This window comes from Acartia tonsa, chromosome 6, assembly GCF_053477335.1.
Source record: "Acartia tonsa isolate MP-2025a chromosome 6, ASM5347733v1, whole genome shotgun sequence".
Classification (NCBI taxonomy): domain Eukaryota; kingdom Metazoa; phylum Arthropoda; class Copepoda; order Calanoida; family Acartiidae; genus Acartia; species Acartia tonsa.
Genome location: NC_137265.1, coordinates 16,001,943 through 16,019,797, shown reverse-complemented (window position 1 = coordinate 16,019,797; position 17,855 = coordinate 16,001,943). Strand labels below are relative to the sequence as shown.

At 34.4% G+C, this 17,855-nt stretch overlaps 1 protein-coding gene across 5 annotated transcripts in view; it reads right to left on the bottom strand.

The window, feature by feature from the left end:
- Positions 1-17,855, bottom strand: part of Nup160 (nuclear pore complex protein Nup160) — a 28,667-nt gene that overhangs the window by 969 nt on the left and 9,843 nt on the right. For all 5 annotated transcript variants that reach the window (XR_013880467.1, XR_013880470.1, XR_013880468.1 and 2 more), the window contains exons 11-31: positions 17,395-17,634; positions 16,963-17,117; positions 16,733-16,806; positions 16,224-16,447; positions 12,359-12,431; positions 11,268-11,375; positions 10,665-10,770; positions 10,254-10,365; positions 9,754-9,869; positions 9,411-9,515; positions 6,484-6,651; positions 6,082-6,261; positions 5,585-5,752; positions 5,052-5,152; positions 4,489-4,580; positions 3,398-3,503; positions 2,686-2,762; positions 1,800-2,318; positions 1,283-1,428; positions 921-981; positions 361-499 (exon numbers count right to left, since the gene is read on the bottom strand). Coding sequence is in view for 1 of the 5 variants with exons in the window: in XM_080163684.1 (XP_080019810.1) it covers positions 361-499; positions 921-981; positions 1,283-1,428; positions 1,800-2,318; positions 2,686-2,762; positions 3,398-3,503; positions 4,489-4,580; positions 5,052-5,152; positions 5,585-5,752; positions 6,082-6,261; positions 6,484-6,651; positions 9,411-9,515; positions 9,754-9,869; positions 10,254-10,365; positions 10,665-10,770; positions 11,268-11,375; positions 12,359-12,431; positions 16,224-16,447; positions 16,733-16,806; positions 16,963-17,117; positions 17,395-17,634 (3,070 nt within the window). In the remaining 4 variants the exon portion in view is untranslated. The remainder of the gene's footprint in view (positions 1-360; positions 500-920; positions 982-1,282; positions 1,429-1,799; positions 2,319-2,685; positions 2,763-3,397; positions 3,504-4,488; positions 4,581-5,051; positions 5,153-5,584; positions 5,753-6,081; positions 6,262-6,483; positions 6,652-9,410; positions 9,516-9,753; positions 9,870-10,253; positions 10,366-10,664; positions 10,771-11,267; positions 11,376-12,358; positions 12,432-16,223; positions 16,448-16,732; positions 16,807-16,962; positions 17,118-17,394; positions 17,635-17,855) is intronic.

Sequence of the window (17,855 nt, the reverse complement as noted above, 5' to 3'; positions counted from 1 at the left end):
CTAATATACAAAGACTATCAGTTACTAAACAAGCAAAGCTACTCTATACTAATTCAAAAATGAAAGGGAGGTTTAGTTGTCCGTTTGTTGGTCAGGTCAGGTTAGTTTAGTTCATTACTATATGATATATGATTTTATAGTATGTATAAAAACTGGTTCTAATCCAACGGAGATGACTTAAATTCAGAGCCAAACTGGGATTAATATTCTATTATTTTCTTTTAAATAACTTTAAGTTCCAGAAAGTGTGACAAACCTAAAAAGATTTTTTTTAGTACCACTATTTAAGGACCAGAAGGTATATATATTTATGTCTCTTTACCAAAAAGTGTGTCATAAATAAGGATAAGTAAAAATTACCTTTTCAAAGCATTTGAGAAGGCGGGAGTGGCTACATTTTCTGTAAGCTCCAGGAACAACCTGTCCAGGACTGTCCAAGGTACCCAGGCAGGCCTCTTGTTCGACATTAAACTTGTCTCCAGACCAAAGTATTCTCCACCTAGAAATTTTTCATCATACTTTTGCTGTAAACAGGGACGTCCAAGCTTTAAAATTTGGGGGCTAAAATCATGGGTTTCCAGGGTTTGAGTGAGGGTAATCTAGTATATTTTTGAAAATTTTCGGGGGTTAAAATGAAAGTTTAAAACTTTGAGGAGGGTAGATAGACACCCCCACTCTTGGACGTCTATGGTTGTAAATGCAACTGTTGCAAAATTGTTTTATTATTTTTCCATCGTTTCCTTATGGTGATTCGGTGAACAAACAATTTAACTTTAACATGAAGAAATAAGTATCATTTGTATGGCTGTATTAGTATAAAGTGACAATGACTATGAAATATAGGAATTACCTTGACTAAATAAAAAACGCTAATCATAAACAATCATGCATTTATCAAATAATCTAAACTATAATCTTGCCTTTGCCCATAACAGCCTCCAGGTATTCAATTGCCAGATCTGAAGCTGCTTCCAGCTTACCCTAAAATAAAAAAAAAGGTTAATGTCTGACCGTTCAACAATAACATTATATTCAAGAAAAAAATAATTGATGCACTAGTTCTTCCTTTTTTTCTTCAATATTTGATAAAATTTCAGTCAGGCTCTTCGAAATTTTAGAAGCAAACGGTTTACCTTTAAGTGCTATATCCCTCTGAATGAAATATCAATATCCTTAATTTTTCGTTCTTTAAGATTGACTTTTGACATAAAAAATATTTGAGTGCATGCACAGGATATATCTGTTATTGATGTTTCCCTGTGTCCTAGGAAATTATAAATACCTGTGCATGGAAAAGACGAATAAGCTCTGCAGCATCCCTCTTCTTATAACCGGCCACCAGCCACGGGGGTAGGTCAACCCCTAGACTGAACAGACGGGTGGTCACCACTCTATGCAACACTGTTTCTCGTGGCTTCTCATTTGTCTACATTTCAAGTTCGTTTTTTTTCATTTTCCCAAATGCAATTTTAAATTAGACCAAAGCAGAATTTTATAAAATAAAATTATAATAGCTAACAATAAATTTTTTTTTTCTTCTAGGTATATGATAGAAACTCTTACTTCTTTAACTCCAATTTTTGTAAACTTGTCACCGTATATTTAAGCCTTAATAAAAACCCCTTATACATACAAATGCCACGTAATTGAACCATGACATTGGTAAGTTTAATAGGTAATCTCAATTCCTAAAAAATGGCATGTACTGCTCTTATAGCCCTGAAGATTGTAACTACGTAACGTATAGAAAAAAACCCATTAACAATGCTTCTTAAAATAACGAACTAACGAACATCCCTGAACAATATGTTTAACCAGGTTCCATGTGGCCGTAACCGCACACTCACTCTGTCCATCAACGCCGCCCGGCCGGTTTTCCGCCAACCATTGCCAGGCCGCCGATTTATCCTGCGCTTTGGCCGTCGACAACCGGACAGCTTTTGTGGTCAACGCCTCGGCCACGCCGACAATCGGTAGGTTAAATTCTTGGCATATCTGAACGGCCAAAAGGTACAGGTTGGCGGTTGTGAGAAAACCGACAGTTTCGGCGGGTGTTAAACCTGGCGATACCGCCATTCCGCCACTAGTAGAATTGGCGGTTACAGTTAGTTTTAACCGCGATTGACTGAGAACCAATTCTTTTCTAATCTGTTCAAGTTCAACAACTTCAAAGCCCAGGCTTTTCAGCTGTTCTTTCTCTTCACCGTCGTGATAACGTTTTGGACTTTCAGATATTGTGGGTAGCTTCTTGATAAGCCACTGGTATTTTTTGTTCACTAAATGTAGGCAATTTATACAGGAGAGGTAAGATTGAACCTTTAAGATATTAATACTTAGATTCTATTTCTTAATATCAAAAAATCCATATATAAAAGTAATATGATCTATGTGTGTCTGTGTAAGTGTACCGAATGATCTCGCTATTCCTTCACTTTTATGGTTCATCGATAACAGTTTAGCTTCACATAGACCCTGGGAAGGTTTATAACTATTTTTGGGGAGGGTATCCTCTTATACCCCACCCTCCTAGGAGAAATCGACTCTTAAAATTATTTTTCTATCTTTTTATAATATTTAGTCAATAAAATGATTGAAGTAAATGCCAAAAGATATACCTTATTTATAAGCAGCTAAATAGTAAAAAGGAATTCTTAACATGAAAAAGAATTTAAAGTATAAATTCCTGTTTCTTTAGACCGTCAAGGTTACATAGTTCTGTACCCAGCCTATGTCCACGCTCAAACATCACTTGAGCTGCTTTTCTAAATATAAAATCATAGTATTATCAAGGTTACATAGTTCAGTACCTAGCCTATGTCCACGCTCAAACATCACTTGGGCTGCTTTTCTAAATATAAAATCATAGTATTATCAAGGTTACATAGTTCTGTACCCAGCCTATGTCCACGCTCAAACATCACTTGAGCTGCTTTTCTAAATATAAAATCATAGTATTATCAAGGTTACATAGTTCAGTACCTAGCCTATGTCCACGCTCAAACATCACTTGGGCTGCTTTTCTAAATATAAAATCATAGTATTGTCAAGGTTATTTAGTTCGGTACCCAGCCTATGTCATAGTATTGTCAAGGTTACAAAGTTTGGTACCCAGCCAATGTACACGCTCAAACATCACTTGAGACGCTTTTATAAATATAAAATCAAAGTATTGTCAAGGTTATATAGTTTGGTTCTCAGCCTATGTCCATGTTCTTTTGGAGAGTACCAGGCAGACCAACAGACCAAGTGAGTGTTATACTTGATGTACATGGTTAAGGGAGAATCTTCTCACAAAAATTCTTAAATTGTTATAATGTAATCCAAATAGATCCCATTTCATCCATAGCATTACGGATTGACAGAAGGACTAAAAATTATTTGATCAATCAAAACTAACCTGAAATTCTGTCTTGTGACATGGAAACTGTAGAGGAAATCATAATAGTTATTGACGGACAGATCAGCAGACCTAGCTCTGCTCTCAATAATATTCTCCACCTCATCTGGACACATTTTGTTCTTGTTTTATTGTAATTTTAATTTTGTCACAATTAGTTAAAATGATTAAAATACCATTATTAAGCATGTCTCCCTTCTTATTTTTTTATAAGGGATATTTATGTGCAAGCGGCTGCGCCTCTAGCTTCCCTAAATGGAAAAATCAATGGTTAGCAAGATGTTAACGAAAAAACAACAAAAAACTTAATCCTGGACCTGTATATTATAAACTATTGATTTTAGCCAGGGAGTAAGGGAGGGGACAATGGATCGAATATTCAATTTTTAGGAGTCTCAGACTTTGGATACTGTCTTAAAGGGAATGTGCAAGAATTTAGCAGTTTCTGACTGAGTTTGGGTACTTGCGCATGAAATGCCGCTACTCGTTATGTATGTTTTGAATATTGCAGACGGGGAGAAGGGATAAGGGAAGTGGGGGCAATGGAAATAAACACTCGTTGTGTTAGTTTGGAATGTAGCAGACGGGGAGAAGGGAGAAAGGAGGTGGGGGCAAGGGAAATAAACACAATAAAAAGGGGCAGTCATATTCTTGCTAGCAGCTGGCCGGGTCCAATAATCTTATAATATAAAAATCACACCAAAAAACCTCAATATATTTCATCAAAAACAAGTTGCGATTTCACTTTACATGACGCTATGGAAATCTATTATTCAGTTAACAATCCCTTTATAATTTCCTACAAATTTATTGGATTAAACTGGATTTCATGCCCTTTCTTTGATAACTCTTATATTGAATTAATTGCCCATTGTCCCCTCCCTTACTCCCTGGATTTTAGCCCACCTTATGAATTAAGTTTTACCGCAATTATTGAAATTTATGAAATGACCTTACATTATCAATAGGAAACATTTGGTGTTTGTTTCTTTAAAACTTTTTTAACTTTTAATAAAGAAGGAAAAAAATTCAACTAAATTAGAAAATATAAATCTCTTTAATTTTAATTAAAAACAATAACAATGATGTGCCTATCATGTCAGTGTATGGATAACCAGCTAGCTCTGAAAGCTCTCCTCTGTCGAATAAGGTGACAAGGAACTGTCGTAGAGAATCTTTGCGCCTGGTATACATAACAGATATTAATAAAAGCTTTGTTAAGTGAAAAGGGTACATAAAAAATGCAGCGATAAAATTTATTCTAAAATGTGTTCCTTGAATTATCAATACCTAACGTTATTTTGATTCCTGTATCAACTTTGAGGAATTTTAAAGCCCTTAGAATTTTACTAAATCCTAAACTATGCAACCTAAAACTAAGTTTAATGCATTTGAAAGCTACCAATCACTCAGAAACTTTTAACAATAGCAATTTATTATTTTAGACATATGGATATACCCTAGGCATATAAATGCTGCGCTCCTACCTAACAAGTTGTAAAATATCAATAAATGAAAAGCTTAACATCACCTAGGTCCTTATAATTAAAAATACTATTTTTGTCATCAAAACTCATGGTAAGCGTAGCCATCTCTATAATAGGGTTTTATTTGTATGTCACAAATTAATGATATATAAGGTTATCTGTTTTGCCTGCTTTGGTCTGGATTGGACATCATGGCAACATAGGCATCCTCATTATGGGCAAGTTTCAGGTGATAAGAAAACAGGATGTAGGACAAAGTTGCTCGATCCTAAATATAAAGATAGATAGATAGATAAAGAAATTGATGGATTAAAGTGGTTGAGTTGTTGGTCTGTCAGACATGCACAATTTACGAACATAGTTGTAATTTTATAACCTTAATTGATTAGATAATGGGCGATATACTGATGTAAAAAACATTCCAAATTACGAGAAAAACATGTTTTCTCTTCTGTACATTCAAATGATTGCTTAAATAGTTCCGACACGGCTAGTTTGAAATAACCTATCAAGTTTCAAACTAGTTTTCTATTTATTTAAAAAAAACAAATTTTGGTCTCCAACTTTCCATTTGTGACAAAATGTATTATTTGAATTATTTTTGGAGCATGAAAGAGAATATGCTGATAAATATAAACGTTATTGTCCTATCCCTCCTTGATAGAAGTATATGAAAAAAGGATGTGAAGGAGTATGGTACCTTGTGGTCTTCAGGACACTTGGCAATGGCCGTTTCTGCCAGGCTGATGACCAGATCTGGACAGGGGAACTGTTCCAGCAGGATGATCACTTTCAGGAAGTATTGGACAATCAAATCATCGGGGTCTGTGCCGTGGAGGTCGAGGATATCTTCAGCAAGGAAACCATCCTGAATAAAATAACATTAAAGTTGAATAAAATCTTTGAATTTGTTGTGTTTTCTATGTGTGCGTGTAATGAAGGATCTCGCTAACTGCTGAACCGTTAGGTATGGTTCTTTCTTAGTGAAGATTGTATAGGTGGTAAGGGTTTATAACTTTTTGGGAGAGAATACCTCTGTCCTCCACAGAAAATTGCTTATAGAAAAAATCCTCCCTCCAATTTATTTCTATAAAACTAAAATTTATAATTTCCACCCCCCCCCCCCCATTCTTTAAGTTAGTACACCCAGATACATCTAACCGCGGTAATAAATGAAAGTCATAACAAAAATAATACCTGTGGCACGCCAGCAGCCGCAGAAATAAACAAATCCAGTGCCTTTTCTTCCTCTCCCATGTTGAGAAGCGCTGTGCCCAACAAGAATTGTCGCACGTACGGATGCCACTCACACCACGTGGACAAAAGACGACAATAGTTCTGTACAACCAAGTGTTGGCAACTGCGCAGCAAGAACTTTAAATATAACAATTTGATTTCAACTGTTACGAAATAATATTTCTATTCATGTACCGCAGCTACTATAAAGGTTAAGTAGGTAAGTCCAAGTATGTACATTGGATTTTTTTTTAATTGGCCGATTTTCATAATTCAGCATGAAAATTTTGTTTTCCCACTTGTTATTGTTGCGCTACTGAGGGACGTTAAAGACACTAAAAATTGATCATCAAATTGTCCCTTAAGGAAGGTGGGGGAGGCACAGCGAGGCCACAACAGCTGGGCGGTCATATTAATCAAGGGAGGCAGAGACCTAGTCCAACAGTCATCGCCAATTGCCTCACCAACAGCAAGACGGACAACACGACCAGGACCTTTTAGGAATAGTTCCAGCAAGCTTGTGTTTCTTTCCTGAAAATATTAAAAATCATTTAGATATTTAATTTGGTTATTAATTTAAAAAGTTAGTCGGAACTTGAATTTCTCAGGAGCAATTAATAATATGCACATTTTTAGAGCAATTACTTTGTAATATTCATATTCTACAATTAAGCGTATGTTCAGGGGTCATAAGGATAAGACAATGGACGATAAAGGGAGAGGTAGGTTTCGGGTAAAATCCGTAAAGGTTATGTGCTATAAGTTAAAAACAGTAGTAGAACGATAAAAATTTATGGTAACTTAAAAAAAATTGTCTATAGTTCTTTTCAATAAGAAATACACATATTTAGTGAATATTATAGTTCTACTACTATTTTGAAGCCTTAAAACACACACCTTTACGGATTTTACCCGAAACCTACCTCTTGTTAAACCTGTTTAATTTAGGGGCAAACCTGAGACACAGCAGCCAAGTGGACAACCATGCCCATCTACCTCGCCCTTTTTATTAACTCAATGTGATGCAATAGTTTATTTACTTTTCTTTAATTTATTTCATTTTTGCCAAATTCAAACATAATCAAATCAAATACTCAAAAATTATACCTTCTTGCAGAATAAAACCAATAAAAGAGTTAAAACCACCTACTCCGAGGCGACCGCCAAATCAAGGAGAAGGCTTTTTGGAAGTAAACTCTAGGTAAACCCTTATTTTGTTATTCATCATTTGTTGTATCAAAAATTGCCAAAAGAAACAAAAAACCTAACTATCTGAGATTACTAGTGTCGAAATATTTGTTAACGATAAATCCATGCAGTTTCAAAATTTTGATAAAAATAAAAATCCATGATAGTATAATATATATAGTTTGTTGTTGTTTAGAATGTAAACTGCCGATTGAGCACCTACTAAGTTTGCATCCAAAAATAAACTAAGGTAAATTGTTATTTAGCAAATAAAAAGATCAACTATTCCAGAAATACCATAGCAATCAAGTATTTAAAAAAAAAAATAAATAAATAAATAAATAAAAAAATTGAAAAGTTAAAAGTCCTGATCAGACAAATTTCATTTCAAATTCAATTTTATCACTTAAAGGATAATTACAGGGTGCGGCACATAAATCCGGACTTTTTTTAAACGGCCATAGCGCCAAGACTACTTGACCGATCAGGACGTTTGACCCCACTATGAAAAGCTTAGGTAATGACCTTTTTACCCATAAAAATCTTTAAACGATGTAGGACGTGTGCTACGAGCTGGCAGCACATATGTTCAACTAGGCAAATTCGAAGTGCGCAGGTTGCTCATGAAACTTGCTGAAGGTACTGTTAGATACATAAGTTAGGTACTAGAAATTACTAGAGTTCTTTTTTCAAGTTGGCTTGGCCGTAGTACTCCGGCAAATTGACACGTGGCAGATTGTGAGATGTTAAAAACGCCAAAAATCTTGAAAATTTCACGATTCTCGTCTACAGGGGCCCATATGGAACCTTGAATCTCATTTTAGACTATGGGTTGCGCTGACAACCCTAGCTAAATATTCATGCCATTTCCAAAAAGATATAAAACGTTGTTCTAGCTCAACTGTGGCCCAGATAAGAGCCGCCGTGTCGAAGGGTAGCTTGAAAGATGGGAATTTGGATCCTGCGGTTACTCACGTCCCTAGGGAAATGTTGCCTCCTAGCAGCCCAGATCTTAATCCATTAGACTATTTGACCCACAGCTACTTTGAAGCATGCACTAATAGACGTGCCTATACCACAAAGACCTCCCCCATTGCCACTATCAAGGAGAACTTCGCCAGCTTGTACAGGGTCATGGTGACCAGGGCCTGCAGGCGGTTCAGGGGGCGGGTAGGGGCGGTAATTGAGGCTAGCGGCGGTTTTATTGAATAATCTAATAGTCATATACCTATTTTGCCTCTCAGTTTTTAAAATTCGATAAAATCTTTAAAATTGACGATTTTATGTTAATTTATTTACAAATTAGAAAAAGTCCGGATTTATGTGCCGCACCCTGTATATTGTATATAATAATGAATTATTTGTAGATTGTATCTTACTGTTCAATCCATCGCCAATTGTAACTGTAATCAAAATCCAACGAGGTACACAAATTTATTTGAAATATTTTCTTTTAAATTGAGAATTTCAATTAGCAACATGTAATGAAATTTTATTTGTTTCAGCACATTCAACAGCAACGATCAAAGCAAATAGCATCAAAAAGCCTCATATAGCCACTCTTTAGTAAGTTTTTATGTTATTTAATTATGAAATCTGTAGTATGGGCAAAGTTATTCCTTGTATATATGTCGTTTGTTAAACTATAAACTCTGAAATATTATAACTAAGCAATGAGTACCTATAAAATATTTATTTGCAAGATTTTATCTTTCCATAGTTAATTAGATATTTTATTCAGGAAATTAACTGCTAATGGATAATTAATACTTCAGAAGAATGAAAAATGTCCATAAGAATTAAGTTCTTCAAGTCATCATATGAGGCTCCCCAGGTACGCTGACCTGTAAAGAATCCCAGTATAACCGCCATCAGACTGGGGCAGCGCACCTCTCCCTTAGTATAAATTCCCTATGATGATTGACAAAATTACTACTTCTGTAGAATTAAAGCTTTGGTAGTTTTAAACTAAACTATCAATTTTCAATTATAGTATCCAAAGGTTTTAAGCCAACGAATAAGTTACAGTGGCAATAAAACTTTTGGTACCAATTTACAGTCAAATATTCAGTTTCTATTCAGGCCGTAACTAATTTACTTACATTATTTGAATACAGTACAGCTCCTAGTTTATCCTGAACTCTCAGAGCGGCCATCTGCCTGACATTCATGTCCTCCAGACAACTAGCAGGCCTACTTACAGCCACCTGAACAAGAAATTAATATGTTAATGTTTAAATCCAAAAAAAAATTTATGTCTTTATAAAGGGGACGACATTTGTGGCAAGTTTATAATAATATTCAAAATAGTTTCCAATATTGCTTCTAAACGAATTATTATCCACTGAATTATAACCGGTTCTTAGCCATACTGAAAAAGCATATATAGCATTGTATTAAGTATTACGAGACAATTTTCCACGAATATTAGAATTAAAATGATACCTGGGTTAGCCAGGAGAGAATACTGTAACAATGAACCATAACCGTAGTCCTGGGAAGGAAGGTGGATAACACAGCGTCCAATACAGAAGGAGACAGACGTGCTTTAGCCCCACAATCTAAAAAAAAAATATTTTTATTAGAATGATCAAATTAAGAAGTTTTTTTACTTTTTAATGCAACATGTAAAACATAGCTCTGAAGAAAAGCCATATATCATCTAATGGATTTATTATAACTTGGATCTTACACAGATTATCATGTACTCTAATAAAAAGAAACTTGTAGATGGCTAAAATAACGATCCTCCCATCTACACCCTTTACTCCATACCATCCCCCTCCTACTGGATGAACGAACTGGCCAATAAATGATGTCCATGTTAGCAACTGAACGACGACAATTTTTCCCCAGTCATAATCGTTTATTCTACATCCAATTATCGTGCTGAATTCAAAATATGGTACAATGGGTCTTAAAATAATATTTAAAACTATTGATACCTCTAAGAATGTACTGCATGATAAGCAGCTGTTGAGCAAGATGTAACCTAGACTCAACTTGTTGTCTCAAGGATTCTGCCACCAAAGAAATTCCAAGTTCACTTGCAAACACCTAAAAATTTGTTGAGTTTAAAATGTTTAGATGTCATAGTCTACTTCTATTTGAACAAGGATGACAACATCCATAAAATCGAAGCTGTACAAATCTGACGTCGAAAATGAAAATTAACAATTCATTTAATATCAAACATTATTTACAAGTCGGAACGAAAAGTACGTATAAATCTATCTAAAAAAGACTGGACGATAAAGGAATAAGGACACTTTACTATCAAACAAATATATACAAAACACAATAATTTAGCTGTTATATAATTATAGCATTGGGGAAAACAATTGCTATATATTTACCCTTGGCATAGGTTGATCTGTGGTATATAACTTCTCCAAATCCAGTTCTCCTTTGCTAATGCTTCCTTTGTCAAGTTCCAGGCAGTACAACACAACTTCCATGGACCTGGATAGAAATTAATCAAATTAAACTTTCAATTAAGCAGTGTTGTTGGAGCCGCATGATTTAAAAAAATAGCCTTTAAAATAAGCTATTTCAGTTTTCCACAGGTCAGAAATACTAGTTGCTTGCATGAGAAAGTATTTTGGGTTTATTTTAGTACTTTACTGTCATAAATATTGGATTTCCTTCAAAATAAGTTAAGATTTTCTTTATGAATTAAAAATATAATGGAAATGAACGATTTCTTTGCGAATAGCGGAGAGGGGGGGGGGGGTAACATCCCCAACAAATAAAGGTCATAATAGAAAATTCACAGCGAATGACAACCGTATCAGTCCAGGGGTTAGCGATATTTTAAGCTACAGACAGACATCCTTTTACTTAAACATAAGGATTGTCTATTTTTACATGTACAGTAAGGGATAATTAATATTCAAGCAAAGGCAAAAAAAATATATTTGTAGACCAGTGTCAACTAATTCTATGCTAATATTACTTACTTTGGAAGATCATGAACTTGTTGAATCCTGCAGAGGATCTGATCAATAATGCCAGGCTGCTGCTGGTCTGCCAGGATCTTGGAGGCTAACTTACGGCTTACCAGGTCTAGTAAAATATTTCAATATCTTCCTATGTCATAAAGTAACAGGATGTATGTCTGTCTATGTGTCTTTGTTTTTAGCAAAGAATCTGAACTGATTTATTTATTCCTACCAGTGAAGCTTCTTCAAAAAAAAAAGACTCTGCTAAAAATTATTTTTCAGTTTTTCACAGGGTTGGTAAAAACCCGGTTTTTTTTTAAATAACCCAACCCATTGGGTTTTATTAATAAAACCCGGGTTTTATTAATAAAATCCGGTTTTTTTTTTGAGTTTTATTGTTTTCTAAAGATTATTACCTAGGAATTTTAAGATATAAGGTTAAATCATTTTTAAAAAGTAACAGGATGTTTGTCTGTACCATAGGATCTCGCTAACCGCTGAATCGTTATGGTTCTCCTGTACAGGGTAGCTTTTCATAGGTCCAGGGAAGGTTTATTCCAATTTTAGGGTAGGGCACCACAAATCTCCTAAGAGAAATCTACCCCTCCCCCCAAAGTAGTTAAAAATCTTCAACGGACCCGTGAGAAGCTAATTCATTGTAATTGAGAACCATATCGGTTCAGTGGTTAGGGAGTTGTTTTGGTACATATAGAGTATAGACAGACATTCCATTACTTATGTATAAAAATAAGCAGTTAAAACGCAGTTATACATTAGTTAAAATAAAATGATTTTATAATTTTTATTACTTGTTTGAAAATAGTACTCCTTATGAGTCAAAATAGAGTTAACATTATCGACAAAAGGTACATTTTAAAAAACCCGGGTTTTTTGGATTTTTTTATGCCAACCCTGGTTTTTCCTTCAAATGCCTCTAGAGGCGTAGCCGCTAGTCCTGTCTTAAAATAACAGAATACATGTCTTTCTGGAAGTCCAGTGCAATCTTAAAGAAGTTTAGTATTAAGACAGGTTGGCAGAGTAAAGGTATCACATTTGTACAATAGTTACAAATGAACTTGAATATGTAAATAATATTGAAGTACGTTCCTGGTGCTTGTTGTTGGAACACATCCTCCCGAAAACTTTTTCTGGTGCTGCCGCTTAATAGCTTACCAACCATACCTGAATAGTGAATATTGCACGTGAAAGTGATAGTTGCATGAAGTGCATTTCAGAAAAAAATTTATCAAGCAAAAGTTACAAATATACCATAAAACATTTTAAATTTTGTATTACAATAAATAACAAGCAATTAGACATCACTAAATTAGTCGTCATGCTGTTTTTGTGAAAATAAGCTAGTTAGGATATAAAGATATATAACAAAAATACAATTTTTAAGTCTTAATATTTTTAAAACTACTTGGTAGAAAATTGAAATTCTTTCATATATATGTCATTTAGATGTAGTTTAAACTATTGACAAAGAAAACATATGCGGTTCACTAAATACGTTCAAATGCATTTCGTGCAACTACCCCTTTAAAATGTACACTAATCATCTTTATTTATTTTAAACTCTTTAATTTAATCATACTGTGAAGTAAGACGTTAATTGAATCCATATTCTTGAGAAGTGTTAATTAAAAATTCTTTTCATTTAAATATAAAAGAAACATAATCACAAAACTTTTATAAATATCAAAAATGTATAATGTCCAAAATTAAATCACTAAGATTAGATAGAATTCAACACAAAAGAATGATCAAAATATCCATTACTAAAAATGATCAGATTATTCAGTCATTCTTTTAAATACATTCATTTACCAATATTGTTGTTTTAAAAACGATTTTGTAATAAAAACTTTTTGCTGATTGGCAACGATTTCTGACGTAGAGAGTCAAACATTTAATAAAAAGTGCGCAAAATTAACAAAAGGTTCTTTTGTATATAAAAGATGATTTCTTAATTAAATATGGGTAACAACAATAATTATATTGTATCTATGTAGCTCGTAAGGGGGGGGGGGGGGGAGTTTGTACAGTTATAGGAAATGAAATTCAGTATAAAAGTTTGGGAGGGCCGTGTGGGCTTGTTTTTATAGTTATCAACCTAATTCTTTTTGTAGGCTCTCTTATATGACTGGATGTACACATAAAACTTTGAAAATTGAATTTCAGCACTTTCCTTCTTGGGGCTTGTGGAGCACAAAAACCCCCCAAACGCTAAAAATATGAGTTCTGAGCTTATTTTTAAAGATATCAACCTAATTTTTAAAAGATAATACTCTTTTAACATAACTGAATCAACGAACCATTACAGATTTCATTTTGGGACTTTCCTTCTTGTGGCTTGTGGAGCACAAAAACCCCCCCAAACACCAAAAATATGAGTTCTGAGCTTATTTTTAAAGATATCAACCTGATTTTTTTAAATAATACTTTTTTAACATAACTGAATCAACGAACTATTACAGATTTCATTTTGGGACTTTCCTTCTTGGGGCTTGTTGAGCACAAAAACCCCCCAAACACTAAAAATATGAGTTCTGAGCTTATTTTTAAAGATATCAACCTGATTTTTTTTAAATAATACTTTTTTAACATAACCGAATCAACGAACCATTACAGATTTCATATTGGGACTTTCCTTCTAGGGGCTTGTGGAGCAAAAGATCCCCCCAAAACACTAAAAATATGAGTTCTAAGCTTATTTTTAAAGATATCAACCTGATTTTTTTTAATAATACTTTTTTAACATAACCGAATCAACAAACCATTACAGATTTCATTTTGGGACTTTCCTTCTAGGGGCTTGTGGAGCAAAAGACCCCAAAACCACTAAAAATATGAGTTCTGAGCTTATTTTAAAGATTTTAACCTGATTTTTATTAAAGAAAACTTTCTTAACATACCTGAATTAAGGAACCATTACAGATTTCATTTTGGACTTTCCTTTTAGGGTCTAGTGGAACAAAAGACCCCCAAAAACACTAAAAATATGAGTTCTGAGCTTATTTTTAAAGATATCAACCTGATTTTTTTAAATAATACTTTTTTAATATAACCAAATCAACGAACCATTACAGATTTCATTTTTGGACTTTCATTCTTGTGATTTGTGGAGCAAAAGACCCCCAAAACACTAAAATTATGAGTTCTGAGCTTATTTTTAAATATATCAACCTGGTTTTTTTAAAATAATACTTTTTTAACATAATACTTTTTGGGGGTCTTTTGCCCCACTAGCTTCTAGAAGGATAGTCCCTAAATGAAATCTGTAAAAGTTACCAAGTTCGGTTATGTTAAAAAAGTGTTCTTAAAATAATCAGGTTGATATCTTTAAAAATAAGGTCAAAACTAATATTTTTAGTGTTTTGTGGTTCTTTTGCTCCAAAAGCCCCTAGAAGGAAAGTCCCAAAATGAAATCTGTAATGGTTTCCTAGTTTGGTTATGTTCAAAAAGTTTCCTTAAAAAAATCAGGTTGATATCTTTAAAAATAAGCTCAGAACTCATATTTTTAGTGTTTTTGGGGGTCTTTTGCTTCACAAGCCCTTAGAAGGAAAGTCCTAAAATTAAATCTGTAATGGTTCCTTAGTTCGGCTATGTTAAAAAAGTTTCAATAACAAAAATCAGGTTGATATCTTTAAAAATAAGCTTAGAACTCTTATTTTTAGTGTTTTGGGGTTCTTTTGCTCCACAAGCCCCTAGAAGGAAAGTCCCAAAATGAAATCTGTAATGGTTCATTGATTCAGTTATGTTAAAACAGTATTATTTTTTAAAAAATCAGGTTGGTATCTTTAAAAATAAGCTCAGAACGCATATTTTTAGTGTTTTTGGGGGTTTTTGTGCTCCACAAGCCCCTAGAAGGAAAGTCCCAAAATGAAATCTATAATGGTTCGTTGATTCAGTTATGTTAAAAAGTATTATTTAAAAAAATCAGGTTGATATCTTTAAAAATAAGCTCAGAACGCATATTTTTAGTTTTTGGGGGTCTTTTGCTCCACAAGCCCCTAGAAGGAAAGTCCCAAAATGAAATCTGTAATGGTTCGTTGATTCAGTTATGTTAAAAAATTATTATTTAAAAAAAATCAGGTTGATATCTTTAAAAATAAGCTCAGAACTCATATTTTTAGCGTTTGGGGTTTTTTTGTGCTCCACAAGCCCCAAGAAGGAAAGTGCCGAAATTCAATTTTCAAAGTTTTATGTGTACATCTAGTCATATAAGAGAGCCTACAAAAAGAATTAGGTTGATAACTATAAAAACAAGCCTACACGGCCCTCCCAAACTTTTATACTGAATTTCATTTCCTATAACTGTACAGTGTACAAACTTCCCCCCCCCCCCTTAAAGTATCTTAAGTATTAGATTTAGAAATAATTTAAAAGTCTTAAGTTCTAGTGATGGCAATCCGTCGAATTTTTGGGCCAGATTCGGATTCCGGATTCTTAAAAGAATTCGTCAAAAAAGTGGCGGATTCCTTGCGGATTCCGGATTCGGATTCCGGATTCCAGCAGTATTTTATAAGGCTTTTAAAAAAAATTTAAAAATGAAGTGCTACATATCATGTCCTAAAAATTAATGTTCTTGGTGTTCTCTATAATTCACTTCCGAGTATCGAACCAGATTTTATATATAATGATGAAAATCTTTGCCTTCAAAAAGCGAGAGTTGAAAGAAAAACTCAAGACGCTAATTTTAGCATACCAATTAAGAATCCAGAATCCGCTATTAAAAACGGATTCCGGATCCGGATTCCCAAATTGGCCAAAAATTGGGCGGATTCCGGATCCGGATTGCCAACCCTAGTCTTAACATATAAATTAAATCAGCGCCCGTAAATATCAAAAGACAAAATGAGTGCCTAAAAAGATTACAATTGACAAAAATTTGCAATTATTAGATAATGGATACTTTGATTGCAAGGTCGACACAATAATGACGTCCTCCTGAGAAAATTTTAAACTCACCACTGGCCAACAAAAGATTGAGAACGTCATTAGCCAATGCGGGCGCATCTGACAACGGTGGGACATCAGAGAAGACCTGAGCGGTCAGACCGGCCCCGCCAGAAATAACGACCTGCTCCAGTGCCTCAACAGGACGACACCATGTGAGTATGTCCTTCCTTACTATGAGGATGGTGTTCTCTCCGGGTGAAGTTACCAAGCCCATGGGCTGCAGACCAGCAGCTCTTTACAAATTAATATAATATATAGATACAATGATCTAATTTCTTTCAATTGTCAAATGCCCTAAAGAATGCCTTATTACATAGTAAACATCAACTATGAACAGATAACGATCAAATTTCTGCATAAAACGACTGGAACAACGTTTTTGAAACCATTGTTTTATGGTAATAAAAATGACAATAAAGCATTGAGATACTATAATGAAAACCATATTTATTTTCAAAAATAATTCAATTAAAATTGTACCTAAACCTCTATGTTATTTTATTTATTATGTTAATTGCCTGTATTGAGTAGCACAGGAATAAAATCCTGCCCAAGCTGCTCGAGATATTTCTAGATAATCCTCATCTGTTACCTAGGATAGATAGATAGATAGAAAGATGAATGGATATAGATAGATAGGGGGATAGATAGATCAAATAAAAACCAAGATTTTAAAAATAATTTAAGCTGGACGGTTTTTTATGTCTGATTGGCCATCGATGATAATAATAAATCTATCAAGACCTACCTCATAATCAGAGAGATTATTCTGGATCTCAGCTTCTACGGCACTGACGACCTCAGTTTTGAGCTGATCCCATGAGGAGCAGCCGCCAACTAACTCGTCAACGCTCTCCAGGTTACGACGGAATATACCGATGGTCTTCGCCAGCGTAGCAGCCTGTAGACGCAGAATAATAAGTGTTAAATTAGAATTTCAAAAAAAAACTTAAATCTTAGAATAAAAACTGGTGCTTTCCCCCAAAATGTCGATCGAACACTCACACTGCACCCCCTCCCCTCAATTTTTTAAACAAACGAAATACTACCTTCCCTTTATATTTTATTTACTTAACAAATAACGGAGGAGGTCTGGTGCTCAACAAGGCACTTTGAGGAGAAACGCCATCATTTATGATAAAGGTTTTTTTATATTCTAAACTAGAATTATTCTATTCCTTGAAAACACCAGGAGCAAACAGGGCATTCAGATAAATCTCCCGTGGGTCCGCATCCGCATCCTCCGAAGAATCCGCCGACTCGACCAGCTCCAGATTGGGCTCAGTGTCTATGAGCGACACGTTCTCCCAGGCTGCGCCGCCTCCCTTGACGCTGCGGCGGACAATGGTTTCTCCCTCGCTGTTGGTCCAACAGGCAGCTATACCACGGCTGGTTGCACTGTAGCCAACAAGGTCGAAATCTTAACAAAGATTATATTAGCGTAACTTACAAACTTTGTAAATTTGGACACTCATGCTAGTATAAAAATATTTTTTTTTCACAAAAACTGTGCTTTTCAGTCAAATTCTAAACCTCTTGCTTTTAGTCCCACAGTTAAAATGATTGATAAACATTCCCTCTGAAATTAAACAAAATTTTCCCATTTGTAATTAGAAATTGATGGTTGAAAAATGTAATTTA